This window comes from Panthera pardus, unplaced genomic scaffold (assembly GCF_024362965.1).
Source record: "Panthera pardus isolate Hobbes unplaced genomic scaffold, ASM2436296v1 HiC_scaffold_1, whole genome shotgun sequence".
In the NCBI taxonomy this organism is placed as follows: domain Eukaryota; kingdom Metazoa; phylum Chordata; class Mammalia; order Carnivora; family Felidae; genus Panthera; species Panthera pardus.
The window spans coordinates 78,898,888-78,921,071 of record NW_026526654.1 but is presented as its reverse complement, the minus strand read 5'-3'; the positions used below and the strand labels follow the sequence as shown (position 1 = coordinate 78,921,071).

General features: G+C 41.1%; 1 protein-coding gene across 7 annotated transcripts in view; it reads right to left on the bottom strand.

Annotated features, from left to right (window-relative positions):
* STARD13 (StAR related lipid transfer domain containing 13) overlaps positions 1-22,184 on the bottom strand; it is a 183,428-nt gene that overhangs the window by 64,323 nt on the left and 96,921 nt on the right. For 6 of the 7 annotated variants that reach the window (XM_019447795.2, XM_019447792.2, XM_019447794.2 and 3 more), the window contains exon 2: positions 702-773. In XM_019447795.2, coding sequence (XP_019303340.1) covers positions 702-773 — 72 coding nt within the window. Of the gene's footprint in view, positions 1-701; positions 774-18,915; positions 19,098-22,184 lie in introns of those variants that run through there. The other variant, XM_019447803.2, reaches the window with a different exon arrangement.

The window sequence follows — 22,184 nt, the reverse complement described above, 5'->3', positions numbered from 1 at the left end:
ATCCCCCCAAATAACTTCTTCTCCATATTGTGTCTTAATTTTTTTTTTTCATTTAAACAGAACGGAAGGAAGGTCTCAAGACAACTAGTTTTGTGATTTTCAGGAAACTTATCAACAACTAATTTATTGCACTTTCAAGAAATCAGAGAGTAGTACAGAGAAAAAAAAAACAAGGAAAAAGAGTAAGGACAGAAGTGCAAGAGCGCTGTTACTAATGAAAGCACCACAAAGGAAATACGTAGAATAATACGACGACAACACTGCATGGTGGCAATGGTGACTACACTGAGTGCGGCGAGCACTGTGTGATGTACAGAACTGTCGAGTCACTGTGGTGTATACCCAACGCCAATGTAACGCCGTATGTCAATTATACCTCAATCAGAATAGGAACAAAGAAAGCTGCTGAAGGTAGAATGCTGGAAGGAAAAGGCAGAGTTGGGATTGACCGTGAAGAGAGAAGAAGCAGAAGGTAAAGAAGTGAGAAGCGGTGTAGAGCGGAATGTCAGGTAGGCCTGGGCAGCAACACTCGCGTCTAAATTGGCATCGGTCTACACCCCGGGATTGCAAAGGCTGAGGGAAAGAGACAGCAAAAGAAAACGGCTGAGAAAAGCTTTGGAAGTGCAAAACACACCGCGGGATATGCGAGGTTCAGTTTGAATTAATTCTCTTTATAAAGAGTGAAGGGAAGGCCAACCTACCCTCATACAACTGAGCGTATTGTGGGAACCCAGCAGCACGGAGCCAGTCGCATGCTTCCTTCGCCTCGATTTCTGAAAAATACAAGAAAGGGAAATGCGTTGAGTCCAGCAGCCACACGCTAGCACTCTACCTTCTTAATCAAGGAGAAACTGGTGAGCACTGTACTCGTTGTTACAAAGCAAAATTGTTCTCAGGCAAGTCTGTCTCAGTAGACCTACCAGAAATGGGTGTAAAATGAGCAGGTATCACAAAGGTACTTATGTGCCTATTAAGATTATCTTCAATGTAGATCCACAAGTATTTGGATAATAACAAAACCACAGATTACAGAACACAAAGGCTGAGTTTCAGGCAGGGAAAAACGTCTTATTTATATACCAGGGAGCCAAGGGACTACAGAGAAGGAAGAAACACTTCCTTATGATCCTTTTTTTAAATGAATTTTTTTTTTTTTAAACTTTTAAAGTTTAAAGATAAGGCTAAGTATACTCATTCAACCTTCCTTTATTCTTTCACTCTTGGGCTAATGAAAGAAAGAATACAGCTGGATGGTCCATGAAAATGTATTTTCTCATGAAGAAAGGTATTACAAAAATCCAGTGTATTGCTATTTCTTTAATTTTTCTGATGGGTTTAATTCCCAATGCCTTCCAACAAGATGTTCATTCATCAGACACATCCGAATGATTTCAGGCTGCAGAGTGGAGCACGGAAAAGCAAAGCTGGTTATCCAGAACCGAGGCCAGTTTGATGGGGCTGCTAGAATCTCTGAGGGCTGAATCCAAAAGGTTGATATGTCCTTTGGGTGACCATTCAGTGTGGACACCCCAACCACGCACGGGACCACCTGCCTGGAGAAGCTGTGGGGTGAGGTGGGAGGAGTCTACAGTATGTGAACCAGGTCACTTTTTGACCTTGTGAATCCTGGATCAATTCCCAACCACAACTCTGTTAGACAAATACGAATGCGAGGGAAAAGAAGTTCATCTGTCAAAAGTCCAGTTTCTCCAAACAAAATTAAACAGCCTATTTTAACAGGTTTCTACCCAGCCCTCTTCCTCTGCTGTTGGGATGGAGCCCGGTCAGGTCATTGTATTTCCATTTACTCTGATGTTCACTTCTCCCCATAGCAAAAGCCGAGAGTACAGGGTGTTCTTGGGACAACGGCACAAAAATGAGCTACACTAACATCAGCTGCGGGCTCGAGCCTCTAGACCTAACATTGAGAGCACAGCATCTATGCACTGAATTCGGGGAAAAAATGTCTGTGCAGCATAATGTTTATTGTGACAGAGCTATATATATGGTCGATGTTAGGCAAACACTTCAAAGGCCAGATTTTGCACAGGCCCCATATGAAAGAGCAAACACTTTCATTCCCATCCCATGGATCTGGTTGGACATAGATTGAGATTTCACATTAAATTCAGGGCATTTCAGAGGCATCCCCCAATCCACTGCCATTCTAGTGATTGACAATTTCTAAATCTTGGGTTTTTTGTTCAGCATGAGGATTTTTTACATAATTGCTACCAGCGCAGACCTATGTACTTGTTCCCGCCATGCAGGCATCATTCAGAAATACTCAGGGCACCAAGCTGGAAATAAAAGCCTTGGAAAGCATTTTGCTCAGGAGGGATGTCTCTGAGATCCACAAGTACAGTTCAAAATGGACACTCAGCTGAACTGTACTGTAGGCTAACATGGGTTTTCTTTGGGAAGATACAAAGGGCAATTACTATAGGGCTTAACAGGCTTATGAGTACTCCTTTGAGAGTCCTTATGTGAAGGCTTCTGCTTTGAAAATCACACAAGTATTTCAGAGGAAGTAGGAAATGCACATTCTGGATGTAACGTGGAAAATGTGGTCAGTTATCACTGAGTCATAGATAGACTGTTGCCTTCTAAATTTTCAAACTTCAGAGTTTCTTTCTCTTTCAGTATAATGCAGTGGTTAATAAGGAGGAAATATCTAATTCCTAGATACTGTCTAAAGTTAATTATGAGCCAGCAGTCTTAAAGAGAAGCATAGAATTCTGAATTTTCTGTTGAAACTACATGAATACTCTGCCTTTTTTCTATTACTTTCACTACTCTCAAAATGCAGTGTTAAGCAGGAGAACCCCAGAGAGACAGACCATGAAGACCAAATGGAGGGGACCTAGAAAGCAGGGGTTCTACAACACAGAAAACTCAAAGGGGAGTGGGAAGTGAGCTTATAAAAGAGTGGACCCTCCACCGGACCCTGAAGTAGTTAGGACAATGAGAGGCGGGCAGCAGGGGTCCTTATAGGAAAATTCCCTTTGGAACTGAAGACTCTCGTTGGACAGTGGAACGAGCTTCAGGCTAGCCTAGGAGATTTTATTTAAAAGGTTCTCTAACTTCAGTTTATTTTTTCACAAGAGCAACAAAGATAATGAACTGAGATTCTATGAATATGTAAACATGAATAATCACATCTTAACCAGAATCCAGCTAAATCAGACCCTTAAATAAACTGATTTTTAAACTGGGGAGGCATTTAGCCTTTAAGTCTCAGAGTCAAATCCAACAAAGATGGCAGTTAGTTCATAATAACCGAGAAGAAGCCACATCCCAGCCATGGTGGATGCTCCTTGCCATCACTCCTGCACACCCAACTTGCTTCTACTTCTGAAATGTCTCTCCAATATCCCTTCTGCTCTAGCTGTAGGCCCAACACCTTGATATCTCAAACTCTAAGGGCAAACAAACTCTTGTTTACACCCTAGTGACAAAGCAAAAACACGAAATAATCAGACATACTTAACCACTGTCAAATTTGACATTGCCCATCAAGTTGAGCTGGAGGAAAAAAAGGCCTTACAATTTCTACTGAGTCCCCACAGCCCCTACTAACACCCATCAGCCAGATGCTAATGCTAAGGGCATATTACCCTTGCAGTGGCCAAAAATCTTAGAAAATTCAAAAGGAACCATCATTGCCAGGGTCATCATGTCACCAAGACCTAACTCTTGAGATTTAAATGATGTTTGAGGAGAGTGTGAAAATCTCTAACTGTGCTCCTGCTAGCCAGCAGATTATGTGAAAGCTTTAAGGGCCATTCAAATCATGTGTTTACAGTTTTATTTGTTCTCTATTTGCAACCCATACCTGTCCCTGTGGCAGTTCCAGGGAAACAAAGCAAAGCATCAAGTTGCTGCAAGTTTGTAGAAAGCTGAAGTGTGGGGTAGATAGAACAGAATGACCTTGGACAGACTGGCCTACTGATCTCTACTGCAGTTACCACATTACATTACCTGAGAAAATTCAATCTGTTTGACTCCACAGCATGATAGGATTTCATCAGAATTTCTGCAATTATTATATGTAAAACTCATTTCTCTTTAACTCTATAGTGGGTACCTATTTTTGCCTGCTCAGTATCCGCACCCCACCCCCCCTTCTTCAGATAATAGAACCTCTTGTTAAGTCTCCTGTTAGGAGACTCTTCTACTTAGTTTAGGTGGGGCAGACAGTCCTGGTCACCCCAACCACACTCCTTGGTCCTATCACCACCACCTAAACGGGCATGACCTACTCCTTAAGAACACTCCCAGTCCCTTTAGTTCAAGGAGACCAAGGAGCTTCACGATTTTAAGTCAACAGTTGTTTGGGGGCCGAAATCAACTGATTGAAAAGGGAGATATCCAGTTTAACAACTGATAGCTTGATCTGTGCAAAGACAAAGCAAACCTTTTCACTCAGTAAATCCAGAAAATTCTTTGGTGCTGGGCATACTCTCCTGCCACCTGTCTGTGATTCTACTTGAGGGAAAGTCACTCACTCTGCCTTAGCTTCCTTTCCTACGTGCTTAGAACATGATGTAGCCTCTGTTGAGAGCAGATGCAGTAGAGGGAGGCTGTCTCCCTGGGTGCCTAGGAAGCTGCCAATCAACGGGCATGAGAACAAAGTGGAAACTAACCACGGCCTGTAACACTGGTTTTAAAAAATATTATATTATTTCTTAGTTTCACAGCTCAGTGTTGAAAACTTATAAAAAACACAAAAAGGCACAATGAAAGAAAAAGGTCAACTCTTGTCCCATTACTAACACATAATTTAGTGTATGTTATTTATCAAAATGGTAATCGTTGTAGTATCTTTGGTTGACTACCTATTTTCACATAGTAATACATTGTGAATATTTTTCCACATAATGATATTGTTGGCAAAAATGGGAAATTTACTCTGTTTTGAGAATGATCCTTATTTTTTTTAAATACTCGATTCTTGAATACTGCCAATTGTTAATCACTGCTGGGAGGTTATAAAATCAAGGTAGCCAAGAGAAAACAGTTCAGTAAGACTTCACCCATACAGACTGGTTGTGGAGAAGGCTGGAAGTCTATGTGAGTTAAGAGATTTACAAGCTGTTTCTTTAAAGAAACACCATGCAGTGATGTTTGGATAGTCAGGTAGATAAGGTTCTGGAGGGCTCTGGTCAAGTAAGGGGTTATTTTGAGCACAGCAAATTTGCTGCCCAGGCTGGCAGGCCTCCTCTCATGTTACAATCTCATTGAATTTTTAAACTGGTGTTTCTAGAGTGCTTGGGAACAGTGTGTTCTCCTAGCTAAACGTTTTAAGTACATTTTTTGGTTTACGTTATTCTCGGCACAGCAAATGCTTTTTCCATAGCTAACCCAAAGGAATACTATTCTTTCTAAATGACCAAAAATTCAAATTAAGGCCAAATTAAATTTTATTATTATCAGAAAGCTAGCTGGCTAGAAGGAACCTGGTCTGCCGTGAAAGGTTTATGAAATCAATATACACAGGCATATGTGTTTATGTTGTTCTTACAAATCTCCTGGAATTTCAATGGTCACGCTGGCTCCAATTTAAGTAGGTCTTCTTTCTTAAATGTTCATTAAAATACTCGAGAGAAGTGGGGGGTAGGGGGGGAGGCATCGTGGGTCTCCATGTGATTTAGAAAAGTAGGTGCTTTGTTTTCCCGTTTAAATTGGCTAACATGGTGGGCACCCTGTTTCTGGAAGATTATGAGTGACTCAACCACCACAAGATGTCTGCAGTGGATGCAATCAACACTATAAAAGTCTATCAAAGGTATTAACATTTCAACACACTCATGGTTGTTGGCTTAGATGAATTGACATGGCTGAGTTAGCTTCAGTGTTAGTGTACTACTTAAGACAAATGACTCTTTGGAATTTCTCAAGCGAAGTCCTTACTTACTGAAGGTTATTTACTTGGCCATACACTACACTAGTTTTGTTAAAATCAATGCCAGAGTGTCCATCCCGTCTATATATAGATATGAATGATGCAATAATTAAAATTACGTAGATCCATACATGACCACCCCAATCCTTCTCCCAAGAGTGCTTTATAACCTTAATCACAGGTACGGGATTAAATATCAAGTTATGTAATCAAGACTGATTTAGGTTTCACATCATGGTGACAGGATACTTCTTTTTTGCACTCTTTGAATTATATAATAAGGGTATTGCGATGTGTAAAAGGCCTGAGTAAGTCTTAAATGTTTACCAATTATAATTTTTCTAATATGCATATCATTTTCTTTCCCTTATATTCTAAATAAGTTATTAGGATAAATTTAAGATTATTAATCACTGAATATTCAAATCAGTGAACTAACTTACAAACACCCATTTTATTTTCCATTCAGTGCCTTTTTTTTAAGGCGACTATTTCCTTAATGTGTAGCAACGTATCCTGTTGTCAGCTGATACAGAACAATAGAAGAAAAAATCTGGAAGATGCATATATTCCTATGACACCAAGTTATACACAGATAAGGTGGAGATTCATGGTTGTGTTTATGTGTACATTTAACCCGAAGCAAGAATCACGTACGTGTTGGGACACACTATTCCACTGCCAGTTCTTACACTAGCCTTATTCCTCAGGCCTTGAAAGACCTTCTGCAAGTTGGATTCATAGCAAATCTAGTCACTTAAAAATAATTTCTATTAGAGTAAGAGAGGATCAAGCAAATTCAACACCTGAATGGTAGGTCTATTCCTAGTCACTCAAGAGTTGTTTTTAACCAGTCTTTTTCCTGGTTTTTAACCTGCTTTGTTGGGGGCAATCCTACACTGTATATGTAATTTAGTCTTAATTTATTACCAATGTATTTAATTTTTCAATTTATAATGAAAGCACGCACACACACACACACACACATTTTCTTAAACACGATGATTCCCTGCTCTTTCCAGTTGTTGCGGAACTTGCAGTTCTCCTCCAACTGGGAAGCATTTACTCCCCATCCCATTGCTGTCCAGCTTTGGCCACGTGACCCACTTTAGCCAATGAAATGTGAGCAGAAGCAACGTATGCTAGTTTCAAGCAAAACGCTTCAAAAGCTGTCATCTAGTTCTTTCAGTTTTCCTACTCTTTTCCCTTTCTCACGAGGCTAGTAGGTCTCAGACATGTTATTCCTTGAACCTGGGTCCTGGAATGATGACACAGGGAACAAAGCCACAGCAGACTAGCTGCTGACAGGTAATGTGAGCAAGAAATAAACTTCCGTTGTTTTATGCCACTACAACATGGGGGACAACTTGCTACAGAGGATAATCTAGCTTAAACTAATTTAACGCAGGGGTAGATACCCATTCTAGAGAGAAAGCCTATGGACCTTTATTTCAACTTGAAGCTGTTGCTGGATATCTGTTATTAGTGTGCTCTAGAAGTGAACACAATCAGTATCAGGAATCATTTCTGCTTGGAATTCTGCTTTCCTGCCTACAGTTCATGGCCTCTGTGAATTAAAAAAATGAAAAGAATCCTTTCACAATCCTTAGTTACATGCAGCTACATGTGTCGAGTGTGTGAGTGCACCCATATTCACAGACACACACACTTTTTCTCTCACATACGCACACCACAGAAAATCAAAAGTTCAGGTGCAACTGAACAAGGAAAGTCTTCAGGAATATAAATACTATTCCTTATGCTCATATTCCTAAGAGCACACACACACACACACACACACACACAAACCAGAAAGAAAAAGAAAATTTACAATCCCACCCCAATCAATCTCAAAGAAAAAGAAAGCAGAAAGTATATACTCTGCCAGCCAAATAGCTCCTAACCAGATTGTTTTGACTCAAGTTTTCCATGAGACAGAGTAGCTCTTCATTCTCTCCTTTCATTTTGTACAGATTGTTCCCATCAGGCGCTTGTGGTATTTCTCAAGGAGGCTGCAGGCAGACACAAGCATATGAACATCCCCAGCTTTTTTGAACTTGTGGAGCCACTGCCTACCACTAAATCCCAAGAGATTCTTCATGGCGGAGTCAGTTAAGCAACTGAAATGCAAGGAAGGGGGACAGAAAATTAGAAAGAAGGTCATAATTTTCAGGCTTTGGCCAAAGTATCTCCATACTGACCCACCAGGATAATAAAGTCTTAAATAGCCTTTCTTGGGACAAGGGTGTGAGATTCTGGAGATGATTTTTCTATCTTGGTTTCTTTGGCTTCTCTTGGAAAGGTGAAGAATAGGAGTCCAAGGTAGCTGACTTGATGCTGGTTCTCATGAGCAGAGGCTCTAACTTCCTCAAGGTCCGGCAAACTGGCAGTATCAGAAGGGTCCCTGCATATTCACTGCCATGACGATGACTTTTTGCCTGGGGAAAAGCAACTGCTTTGGACAAGTCCGACCACCGCTAGGAAGTCAAGTTTCTTGGCTTTGGACAGGTATTCTTCTATCCTATTTTGCTTTAAAATTTTAACGTTAAAAAAACTACGCATGTCTTTAGGGACTCAAACCCCTTCTCTATTTTCAGATATATCTGAATGTCTACACTTACAAAGGCTTATCTGCTATTTCAGTTGCTTAGCCCAACTCTTATAGCTCTGGGTACTCCAATTACACCAGAAGCTCTTGTGATATCAGGGAAAATTCTACCATGCAGGCATCAGAAGGAGCATGGAGACTCTCCTGATAAAACAACTCCAAGAACCCTACAGATTTTTTTCAGGTCTTTCACTCTTTGTAGGGCCGGCCATACGAAACAATCACCTGAGCTACTGACAGCCAGTTCAAAATTTTGTGCACTTAATTTCTCACCAATTGGAACATGTGAATCAATCAAAACTAGTGTTTGCTTAATTTAATCCCAAGAAAAGATGTATACAACTCAAGTGTAATTCTATTATCTGACTCTCTCTCCCTCTCTCTCTCTCTCTCTCTCTCTCTCTCTCTCTCTCTCTGTCTCTCTCTCTCTCTCTCTCTCTCTCTCTCTATATATATATATATATAACTTGATAGTGTATGCAGGTGTGTATTTTTTATTTTTAAGTATTTACTAGGAAATATGCCCTGGGATAAAATATTTACTGCGAATTTTTCAAAGTGTCTTTGCCAGTCCTCTAGAATGTTTTCTGCTTGTCTGCAATGACACTCATTCTGTGAATGATTTTCTAAACATATTAGCACTTGTCTCAGAAAATCAGTAGCCAGATTCAAGAAACTGTGTTATTAGGTTTTCAGCTATGGATTCATCTTTTTTCTCCATGTTCTTCAAAGCCAAAGCTATCACTGAACTCAGAGGTTTGCTCTCAAAGTTTTGGAATTCTTATTTTGTAAATCATTAGTAGGCATTGACATTACAATTTAAAACAGAAAGCAATTTAAAATAGGTTCGGTCACTGAAATAGCTTTACTCATTTGGGAAGGAGGGGGTTAAGATTCAGACCAAAGAGGTGGGAAACAACTTGTACATTGGAGTCCCCCCCCCCTTTTTTCATCAGACACAGTGATACATTAATGACTGTGTCATTCTATGATCCAACCACATGGCATACTGATATTGAAGTCAATTGAGGCATCCCATAAATATACCACAAACGCAATCAAATAGGTTTTTAAAAAGTTACATACACTGTAAAGAGTTTTAAATGTTTAAAACATGGGGGCACCTGGGTGGCTCAGTGAGTTGAGCGTGTGACTTGACTTTGGCTCAGGTCATGATCTCAAGGTTCGTCAGTTTGAACCCCATGCTGGAGCTCTACTTACTAAATAAGTTTATTTACTAAATAAATAAAACTTTTAAAAAGTTTAAAACACAGTAAAAGTTTTTAAATCTGTAATAGTTTAGTATGGATAGTAAATGACTTCAAATTTTAAAGAACTCTGGGCCTTAATAATTACCGTCACTTCACATTTTAAGTTTAAGAACACAGTAAAAAATGGCAGAAAAATACGTCCTGCAAACACATAAGCACTTCTAAATGGAGGTCCAGGCAGCTCTACCTTATAAAATATAAATATAATTTAATTACCTGACTAGCTCTGGGCATATAACAATTTTTATTACTTGCAGTCAATACTATGGTCTTGACTAAGATGCTTGTGCAAATACTCACTGAATTCAGGTATAAAAGGGTTATTTCCCTTACAAACAGACTTGAATAAGAGATAAAAATGACCAAAAATCCCCTTTTAAGTGAAATCTGACAGAAAAGTGGCAAAATCTAAACCTAAGATTTGAAACAACTGAAAGAAAAAAGGAAAAAAAAAAGCAAAGCAAAGCAAAGCAAAACCACCACAATTCGATCACAGGTTAACATTTTGTTGGCAAATGGTCTCTCATTCTTTTATTATGCAGATGTGTACATGTATATAGGCTAAATTACTATGTTTTACATAAGCTTTCAATAAAATTATAATCTGCATTGCCACTTGACAATGCCTTTTGAACCTCTTTCCAACCCAGCTGATTTCCTTTTCAATCATTCTAGATGGCTGAAAAACATTCCTACTGCCATTACTTTAAAAAGTATCTTCTTCTATCAATTCAGACGTCACAATCATGAGTTAAAAATAATAAATTCAGTTCTCTGGAGGCTTTCATTCTAAATAAAGAATTCTGCCTGAACGTGCATCCTGGTGAATGTATTTTCAGGGAGTACTTCTGGGTTGACATTTCTCATGTTATTTTACATTCTGGATTAAGACCCATCTCATATGGTTTTGATTTATATTCTCAGCAGACTTCAAAAAGGAAATTCCAAGTGGAAGTTTATTCATACACCAGAACTATGTTTAAATGATGCTACAGGGATGTCTTAAACTAACACAAGTCAGGAAGTTCAAAGTTAAGGTTAAATCCTGGACCATGTTCCCACCTCTTCCTTCTTGGTATTTGGAAAGTGGAGATTTTATGTAACAGCTGTTCCACTTGTCTTTGACCTCCTGCATATGTATTTAGATAATTTCAAAGATGCATTTCAAAACTTTATGTCATAAACTGGTATTTTCTAAAGGGTGTTGCTGAAGTTTCAAGGTTAAACTTTCAAAACGAAACAAAACAAAAGATACTAGACCAAATAGAGAAAAACTCCCCATCTTGTTTTAATGACTAGATGAATATTTGGAGTCTACAGGACTCCTCCAATACTCTAAGTAATGAAAAGCAAAAAGTGACCCGAATTTCAAAGCCTAGCAAATTCACCAAGAGTGCATCTCTTTAGAACAAAACAAGTTTATTTTTGCACAGGGTTAATGTTATTGCTTTAAAGGGGAGTTTGAAATGAAGATTTGCTCTTAACTAACAGCGTATCTATTAAGTAAAACTAAGTTTCTTCTTTTGTTGAATACATATACTCGGTTTTATAAATTAATTTTTTTAAGTTTATTTATTCATTTTGAGAGTGGAGGGAGGTCTAGAGAGAGAGAGGTGGGTAGAGAGAGAAAATCCCAAGCAGGCTCCACTCTGTCAGTGCAGAGCCCAATGCAGGGCTGTTGAGATCATGACCTGAGCTGAAATCAAGAGTCGGGACGCTCAACCGACTGAGCCACGCCAGCGCCCTATGAATTAACTTTTTAAAAAGAGTCTGTTGATTGGTTCAGAAAATGCTCCTTTACTTGAGGACATACACAGACTGTTACAGGAGCTGTAATGCAGCATCTTGCTAAACAGCATTACGGGAGCCGTAATATGGCCTGAAGTATTAGAAGCAAGATTCAAATCCTAGCTTTACTTCGGATTACCTTCGTGGCCTTGTGATAGGTTAACTTCAGCATGCCTCAGTCTCCATATCTGTAACAGAGTACCTACTTCAGAGCATTGTTGTGGGGATTAAGTGAGTTGTTAGCTGTATGTGCTACGAGTACAGTTGAAGGTGCACGTGCCTGCAACAGAAAATAGTGGTTCCAACGGTTTCTGATTCTCTCCACTCAGCTCTTTTTCATTTGGCTTTCAGAAGTAGGAGGCATTCATCCTACTGATTTATTCGGCAGACATCTACGGGTTGCCCAGGGTTTGAAAAGCTTGCGATTAGGCACTTCGGGAGGATGCCTGGCTGTGGGGAGCGGGGTCCTGTTCTGCAGGTCTCTAAGTCAAGCAGAGGAGACAAAGACGCACCCAGGAATCACGAATCCCAAGAAAGCAAAACAGGATAAAGTCGTACAGGACTCAGAGCCAGAGGGGACATTTTGGGTAAAGTGACCAGGACAGACTTAGCAGGTGAGATGAGAGGTGAGGCAGCAGATGGTTGGCTAACCGGTTCTGCCCATGGCCATCCCTCTCTGCCCACCGACTACTTTTGAGGCTGGGATTCTTGTGAATGGCCGTCTTTCTGGAATAGAGCTTATGTTGCTTCATCTGCGCCTGTAGGAGGGCTTTGGAGCTAAACGCCGCCGCCCCGTCCCCTACATCCAGATCCTTCTTATGACAGGAATCTAATAGGCAATTCGTTTTTTTACATTCTGTGGAAGATTGTGTTATACTTTTTCTGTTAAATTACGCTGTATCGCAGGTAGCCATGCTTCACACAATACAATGCTGTTTAACAAGATGTAATGAGAGTCATAAATGAAATGTGACACTTTGAAAATGGAACTGAGGGCCTCCACAGGCTGTTACTTTTAGGATATGAACACCAGGCTGGGGGAGACAGTCTGGTGATTATAGTTTACGATGTGCTTACCAGTTAATAAGTAAAATATTAGCAATCGCTTGATAATGTGAGGATCTCAAGGGCAAAGATGTGTTTAAACATACCAAACACATCAGAACCTTGGGAAAGAAATCTGTATCAGATGTGTAGGCTTCATTAAGGAAATGCCTTCAGAAGATTATTTTTCCATGTTATGAGAAAAAAAAACTGAACAAATAAGTAAATTCTTAGCAAGGGATATGGGCTTCCTGTGGAATAATGACTGGGAAAAGTTGAGGGTTAAAGTGGATACCAAGGCCATTAACCTCAAGAGGTCAGGAGTCTCCCAGATAGGCTCCCTATCAAGGTCACTCCCACTATTAAAAACATCCAAGGTGTGTGTGTATTCAGGGATTTACTTTGTGAGGAGGCAATCAGGAAAATCATTGAAATACTATTAAAATACTTCAAATCATTTACATTTAAAAGCAAAGAGACGTTTGGTTCTTATGCTTAAATGATGATATTAACATCTCATGGCTGCTCAAATTATACTCAATGCTGAACACAAAATTTAGAAAGCAGTCTTCTTTGAATCTTTTGTTTTTTTCCAAAATAAGGAACAATTAGTACATATTCACACACACATACCCACACATACATACAGCTGACCCTTGAATGACGCCAGAGTTAGGGGAATGGACACCCGCACATTTGAAAGTTTTGACTGTTCAAAAAGTTCACTAATTGTGTATAGTTGACCGGGTGCCTTACCAGTAATGTAAACAGTTGATTAACACCTATTTTGTAGGCTGTATGTACTCCATACTGTAATCTTACAATAAAGCAAGCTAGGAAAAAGAAAATGTTATTAAGAAAATCATGAGGGAGATACATATATAGTACTGTTCTGTATTTATTTTAAAAATCTGCAGGGCGCCTGGGTGGCTCAGTCGGTTGAGCGTCCGACTTCAGCTCAGGTCACGATCTCACGGTCCGTGAGTTCGAGCCCCGCATCGGGCTCTGGGCTGATGACTCAGAGCCTGGAGCCTGCTTCCGATTCTGTGTCTCCCTCTCTCTCTGCCCCTCCCCCGTTCATGCTCTGTCTCTCTCTGTCCCAAAAATAAATAAACGTTAAAAATTAAAAAAAAAAAAAATCTGCAAGTAAGTGGATCTGCACAGTTCAAGCTCATGTAATTCAAGGGTCAACTGTGTGTGTGTGTGTGTGTGTGTGTGTGTGTGTGTGTGTGTGTGTGTGTGTTAAATTGGGATGAAGTTTGTCTTGTCTAGATTAATACATTAAGTAGGAATTCTTAACCTAGGTTTTTAGATAGAACTGAAAGGCATGGAAATCCCTTGTATATAAGTAGTATTAGGAAGATGCTTTATTTGTTGAGACTACATAGCTCTCATTAAGTTCTCTGATTCACTTACTGTACCACTAAGGTGCTCACATTTAGCCCAAAAAGAAAACTTTATGCACCAGGTTTAAAAGAGGGCCAAATTTTTTCTGCTTTCATCCCTTTAGGCAATCAATTTTTGATTTTGGAACTTAAGAGAAATAAATGGTCTCTCTCTCTCTCTCTCTCTCTCTCTCTCTCTCTCTCTCTCTCTCACACACACACACACACACACACACACACACACACACAACATGCACACAAATATATATACAGGTGCACATACATTCTGTAAATATGTCATAGATAAAAGTACAAGTATCCTTCAATAAATATGTACATTCTTCTATCCTCTGAAACTATGACATTGTAGGTACACATCACCAGGTTGGAAAGCAGGTTGCATCTATACATGTTCAGTTGTTAGCCCAGAGCCTTGCAAATGAATGTTGGCTGAAACAGTGAATGGCTATATGAAGAGGAAAGTATTTATAGCTTTAAACATTTATAAGCCAATAAACACCTACAGTATTTTTTAGATTTTCAGGGCCCTCCAAACTCACCAGGCTATTGTAAACATGGGAACATAGATTATGGAAGTAGCTTGCAAACTGAAAACCCTATATGAAGATAAGGTAACATTATTTTTCCAGCTGTGATTCTACCTCTGGGATACAAGTCCCCAGACACCCTTTGGCTGCAGTGTCTCTGTAGCTTTCAACAGTGCCTGTGTTTTCTGAAAGGCGAGGCCACTTGACGTTGTCCCAGCCCAGACAGGAAGAGCTGTTTCTGCTGGCTCCCATCCCCTTTCCCTCTATATGGAATCCTTGGGAATCCCAAGGGCACAGATGACTGCGAGATTTGGTCTTCAAAAATTAACAGTGAGAAAAAAAGATTTTCCTGTATTCCCACAAAGGAATTACCCTCCCTTTTAAGATCATGAAACCAGACTGGGACATATTCATACTCGAGAATAATCAGACTAAACCACAGAAAATAAATATCATAGGACTTTTAAGTGTTTTGACCACTATCTTTAGTAAGAAATACACTCCTTAGAGTTGTTAACATGCACATACTTGCACATGTGAACACACACACAGCAACTGAAACAAAGTTTCACAAAATAATAGTTACACTGTATATATATATATATATATATATATATATATATATATATATGCAATGCCACCTGACATTTCTTTTTTTGGTTTGTTCTCCTCTGTTAAAAATTGTTGGGTATACCCACTAACTGACTTCATGATCCCTCTATTTAAAGAACACTGTTGTGGATGACACTCTGGTTAAATAAATGAACTGAACACAGTTCTAAGAATCTGACACCCAGAGTTCTTCTTAGACTCCTCCCTCTCCTACATCCCCAATATTTCCACAACACAGTCCCAAGCCCCGTTAAATTTCTGTCTGAAACGTATTTCTGAAACCCCTGTGCCCACGTGCATTCCCTCTGCTTTGGTTTAGAGGGATCTGGCAACTTCAGTTCTTGCCTTCCGTGCCTCTCTACAGTGTAAGCCCGGTTGCTCCCCTTGAGACTCCTTCATGCCTCCTTGTCACCTGCAGAATGGAGTAGCAGCCCAGCCTCCTGGCCACAGTGCCCTGCCTCACCTGGCCTCTGCCTACTTCCAGGGGCTGATGGCCCACGTTAGGTCCAGTTGTATGTTAAGTGACTGGGGCCCGCCAGTCCCGAGGTGTGGGTTCATGTCCCACGCTGTGCTTGGGCTGTTTCCTCCCTTTATCATCACATTCTTCCTACTTGGTCCTCCTGACTTACTTTCATTTGTCTTCTATCAACATTCAGCTAAGACCTTACCTCCCAAGTCCCAGGTGAGCCTGGTCTTCTCAGGACTTTCATACATCTCTTTTAATTCTTACAAGATTAGCCTAAACTGTTCTTACTACATGTCTGTCTCCCCATGGGACCACAAGCTCTTCAGGGGCAGAGGTTGCCTGATTCATTTTTGGCATCTCTAGAGTCTGGCAGAGCACCTGGAACCCAGTGTGTTTTCAGTGCGTGCTGAGCTGCAGAGAAGCAAGAGTGACGATTCTGCCCCAAGTATCCCTTGGGCGGCCATCTTTCACCGACATTGCTCGGCGTTAATCCTGAACCAGAATGGTCTGCTGCTCCTTGCATTTATTCCTGGACCTCTGGATTAGTGCTAGTCAAATGTCGTTGATGAAGGTACCTTTGCCCCCTGAAAACGCTCTCCTGCTTTCCTCTTCCTTTCCCAGTTTGACTGAAGGAGGCTGAGGGGCCCATGTTGGGTTTCCGTAGCTTTCTGTTCCACTCCGTTTGAGAAGTCTGCTGCTACTACAGCTGGGGCAGAAGGTGGGCTGGGAGCCAGCCCTAGTCTTAATCAATAACAAATCAATGATGTGAAATCTCACGCAGCTTAGAGGCCTTCCTATGAGGATTTGGAATAGTGCTGGAAAGTCAGATTTGGTCCAAGTCACTTCAAATCTGGAAGGCTCTGGGAGGAGGAGGGTAGTTCTGGTGATGAGCAAAAAGGGTTTGGTCTCTTCATGAACAGATCCGAGGCCTAGTTCAGTCTGGACCACCCAAGATCTCCCCGGATATGCCCCAGAGGAAACTCAACTTCCTGAGGCCACCCCAATCACACCTCCAAAGGAGTTATCCAGCTAGCCCTGAATGTACACGCCCCTGGGGAAAGTGTGTACGTTTTTAATTAGGGTAGACTAATGCCTCTCTTGAGGCGTCCCCACACTCAGCTATGATGACTTCGGTTCTCGAGAGCAGAGGGAAAATGTGTGATGTACTAGGGTGACTTCTTTTGGGCACTAGATTTAGTTGGGTCTGCTACAAGACCCTCCCTTCTCTCCTTCCTTGAAGGTATAGCTCATTGGGCACCTCCTCCAAGAAGACTTCCCTGAACATTTCTAACACTTATGGTCTCCACCATTCATGATTTCTGGCCATCTCGAATTGTTATTTGACCTGTCATATGTTACCATGACTTCCATCTATTTATAGACTTACAGTCTGAGCAGAGTGAATTTGTAAACAGTAGGGGCTCAATACAGGTTTGTGATGGTTGTGGCTGTTACAGCTACTGTTAATAGTTAACATAAAAACAAGCCTGTATGCAGGCATGGCTGATGACGACCGATGATGGTGACTCATAGACCTCCTTCCTTTCTAGAGATAGGAAAGCAGAGCTGGGGGAAAGCAATGAATTTCTTTAATGGATACGGTGAAGGCAGGAACAGATAAGGGAAAGGACACAGCAAGCTGAGACCAAAAACTTTTCCGAAAGGTAGTGTGGCAGTTGCCAGCAGCATGGACTACGGGCTTACTGCCGGGGTCCCTGAGCAAACTGTGTTTTGTCGTGAAGTCTCAGTTTCTCATCTGCAAAATGTGCATAACGTCACATAACTCTTCAGAGCAGCTGCAAGGACGTTAACAGGAACTGCACAAGGAGCAAGGCCATTTAGCTCACTGTTGCAATCTAGTCCCTGGCACAGGGCTTTGGATTTCACTTGGTGTTTACATTTGCTGAATAAAATGAACTATGTGAATCAACAAGGAGCAGGCGCTTAAAAATTGGAGCTATTGTTATTGACTAAAATGAGTACTGTTCACGTTTTCTCCACTGATGCACTCAAATGGCAGAAGAAAATAAACAGATGCCCCCAAAGAATTTATTTGACATTTACACCCATAGAGGGGAAGAATATAACATGCCCACACTTGTTTTAAAACAATAAAACCAGGGGTGCCCAGATGGCTCAGTCGCTTAAGTGTCCGACTTCGGCTCAGGTCATGATCTCATGGTTCGTGAGTTCGAGCCCTGCATTGGACTCTGTGCTGACGGCTCAGAGGCCTGGAGCCTGCTTCAGATTCTGTGTTTCCCTCTCTCTCTCTGCCCCTCCTTCACTCGTACTCTGTCTTTCTCTCTCTCTTAAAAATAAATAAACATTAAAAAAATAAAAATAAAAATAAATCAATAAATAAAACAATAAAACCTTCCTTCACATTTTAAGAAACTTGATGCTCCAAGAAGATGTACCATTCTATAGTTTCTTATCCTGCCAGGTTGAAGAGGCCCAGATGTACACTTAAAAAATAAATCTCATTTTTAGAGAGGTGATTTATTATTACTTTTTAATAACAGTCTCCCTGAACACTAGAAAACGTGAGGTTCAGGCAAATTCCAACTCCATTCAAGCCTCAGTGACGTGAATTGGACCCAGAGTCCGATGGGACGCACGGAGGGACAGCACAGGCAGTTGAGGGCTGACCGTTGGCTAGGTTTAAGATCACAGGACGGAGGCAGAGTCTCTCTCTGGTCAGCAACATGAAAGGGCTGGCTGAGAAACAAACACCTTCTTCAATATATTTCCATAAAACAGCAAGAGATCTTCTGTTCTGACGGCAACTTGTGCATTTTATTCAGGAGCACACCCAACATCCTGCAGAGGTAACCTCAGAGATGGAACCCAGATTTCATCACTCTCTAAAAATCCGTCACGGTTCTCAGATGCCTCCAAAGTAAAATCCAAACTTCTGGGGACGGCATACAAGTCTTGAGCTCAGCGTAGGTCCCAGGCACATCCTTCTGTGTCTCAGCTGGCCACAGTGCCCCGGACACCAGGGGAACTAAACAACTCGTGGTTCCCTCACACGGCCACCTCCCACCGCTCCAGTCTGCTGTGCCCTGTAGGTACTTTTCCTAGGTCTAGAATGACTTTCTCCCACTTCATCCAATTAGCTAATTCTTCCTTCCCCCTCTGTTTCCCCCTCTGTAATTGCCAGCTCCACTTTTACCTCCTCTGCGAAGTCCTTCCTGTGAAGATCACCCTCTCCTGCCACACGGTAAGTAAGTAAGGTTCGCCCGTCACTCCTTTGCACCCACTGTGTACTTCTGACCCAGCACTTACCCGGCACTGGAATTTTCGGTTTACTCTGCTTTCCTGTCTCCCTCCACAGGCATTGTCTTTGCATATCCTGCACCAACCAACGGGCTTGATTAACGTTTGCGTGGCAAACTGAGGAAGCTTCCGGTACAGAGGCTCGAAGAAATGTAGAGCAAGGAGTAAAAAAGAGTCCTCTCGAGTGCTTCCGGCCACTGACAGTGGAGAAGAACCTCACTGCTCCCCAGTGACCTGTGAAGCATCAGCAAAGATTCCAAACCTCCACACTTCCTTTTGCTCATTGTTTTCATTCACATTAAAAAGGAACACCATGGATTTGCATCACAGCCTCAAAATAAAGTCATAGGGAGAAAGGATTCCGTTTGGAACAGAAAGAACCACATGCTTTCTAATAAATCAAACCCCTAAATAGAACTGAAATGGGAGGTAGGGTATGTTCCTCTCATTCCCCACCTTATCAACAGGGTCTCTTAGCACACAGAACTCTCGACTCATAGGGAAACAGCTCAGGAGTTACATTATAATGCCAATGGTCGATCTTCGGCTTGAAATTTCCAAATCTTTTCTTACATGCCCTTTAAGATGATAAATACAGTTTGAAACACTCTGCAGTTGCCTACAAACAGCAAAGATGATGTTTCCAAAGGACTTCCTCCTTCTTGGGCCAGAGTACCTTCATAGCACCGTGCACATGCTAACTCCAAGTTCAGAGCCTCCTTCAAATTTTACTCCTGTCTTCTCTGTCAAGCGAGGTTTCTATTTACACTCCAAACAGTGTATTATTTAGACATTCCATAACCTCACTTACTTCCCAACACAACAATGTTGGTATCATCAAATGTAGAGTATTTGAAATTAATGATCCCCAAACAGAAAAAAAGATCTATACGTCATCTATCTTCAGTTTCTCACATTCTAGGTTAAAAATTCTCCTTGGCATAATGGTTTCTATCAGCAAAACCGAGACTGCACTAAATTACTGATAAATTCTTCCGGGAGCCTCCTCTATGGAACTCCCCTTCAGGGATTTACAACCATTCTCCATAGGCTTTATATTGATAACTCCGTTCCCGATCATGCTGTGAAAATAGATGGGGAACAATTCACAGTAGTGCTTTGAGATGCTTGTCTGGGAAAGTGGGGGTGTACCACTCTTGCTGATGTCATTGTCATTTCTCAAATTCCAGCCCTGGCCACCCTCCCATCTGGGCTACTTTTTTAATCTGGAATTCTCTCTCCCAGCCTTCCCTCACTACCCACTCACCTGACCTCTGGGGGAACCATGAGTCACTTCCTGTTCTTTAAACTTGTGGCTAAACTTCCTCTTCTGTAAGAGGCTTGAATTGGGGGTGTGACGAGAGGCACTGGGAGGCAGAAGGCTGCCTGGAAGGCAGGCAGAAAGGAGAGAAGAGTACCGTTCCGTCCATATTAGAGAGTGAGTTGTTGAAGACTGCTAACTCCTGATTTTTCCAGGAGGTAATTATTGCCATCACAGTATTAACCTGACTTGTACAATTATCTGAGTTTGATTTACCTCCTGATTCACTCTTCACCTTTCCACTGCCTACCTGCAACTTCAGAAAGAATGGTGGGTGAAACATGTAAAAAGCAAATTTATCAATCTTATATTTATGAAAAATCTGGGCAAATCTAGGACCTAATTAAAATAAGCGGTTGGATGGGCATCTATTTTATTGAGACTGGCAGTTTTATTTGCCATTAAAATTAATACGCTGGATATAGTACATAAGTCTTCGCTTCCCAGGTCAGTTTTTAATAAGAGGATATTTTTACTGTGGTAGTTTTTAAATTAAGGATTTTTAAAATAATATTGTGGCAGAGACAAGCAAAGTCGATATTTCCCAAACTTGTGGGTGGACTCTGATCACCAGCCTCGCTGGCAGCCAGGCCCCGGGAAGAAGTTCTGTGCAAAGGTACGCGAGTGAATTTGCCATGTGATTTACCGCCCCTTCTCCTTCTTTATCCACGAGGGGTTGCGCCAATGCCCAGGTGACCCAGGACCTCAGATGCTGCGTGTTGAGGTCGGGGAGATCAGCCAGCCTAGATCTGGAGCAGATCTTATTCCAGAGTGAATGGGAAACAGACTTTTAGTTGGCTGACATCATAACGCTTTGGGGACAGGGACTTCTGCCTTACTTGATGTTGAATCCCCAATGGCCACCTTATGCCTGGAGAAGAGTAGGTATATAGCCAATGTTTACGGAATAATGAATGTTGTGTGGGTTTAAGGGTGTGCAATGAAAAATCAAAGTGCACACAGAGAGTTAATTTGAAAAAATCTTCTGAGGATGCTTTGCTACTACTACTCCTACACACACACACACACACACACACACACACACACACAACTTCCCTCTAAATATTACCTAAAACTCTTGATTTTTATGTTCATTTTCGTTTCATGGAAATCATCCAACTTTCAATACACACTACACTAAGATACATTGTGAAACTGTTTCTTTTGAAAAAGACGCAATTCTGGTCCCCTTCACCCCTGCCCCTACCTTTGCAAATAAAGCCGATCTTAGTTGACTGAACATGTTTGTTACACTGCTCATCAGTTTTAGAGAATCAAATATGTTTCAAAACCACTTTGGGGTTATCCAGACTTTAAAGGCAGATGCCCTGCAGGGATACTAACTGGTGGGTGGGTTTCTTTGCTCGGTCTTCTCTTGCCCCTTCAGACTACCCTGTGAAAATGACAAAGGGTAGGACACCTTCCTTTAACACCAGGACCCACAGATCCCTTATACGTTTGTATTTATTTTCAGGCTAAAGGTGATTTCTAGGCTAAAGACTATGAAGTGGCATTTGATATTTCCTTTTTAAACTAATTGTGACTAGATACTGGAACTATATGTTTAGTATCTGTTGGGATAAATTAATAATAATACTACAACTTGTATTTACGCTTCTTTTTGTCATTTAAAAAATGTTTAATTTCCTTTCTTTCTGCTGCCTAAAAAGTAACACAAGGGATAGCTTGAAATAAAATCATAGGAAAGAGTTACAAACCAACATTAAAAAAAATCCTTTTGTATATTTGCAAGAGGTGATAGCAGGCACATGTATAATTTGTCTGAAATCTCCAAGTGGCTGTGTCTTCTAACACTAGTATTAAATGACTAGTTATAAGAAAGAAGCAATGGAGGGAGTGAGAATGGAAGGAAAGAAGGAGGAAAGGAGGGAGGGAGGGAAGGAAGGAAGGAAGGAAGGAAGGAAGGAAGGAAGGGAGGGAGGAAGGAAGGGAGGGA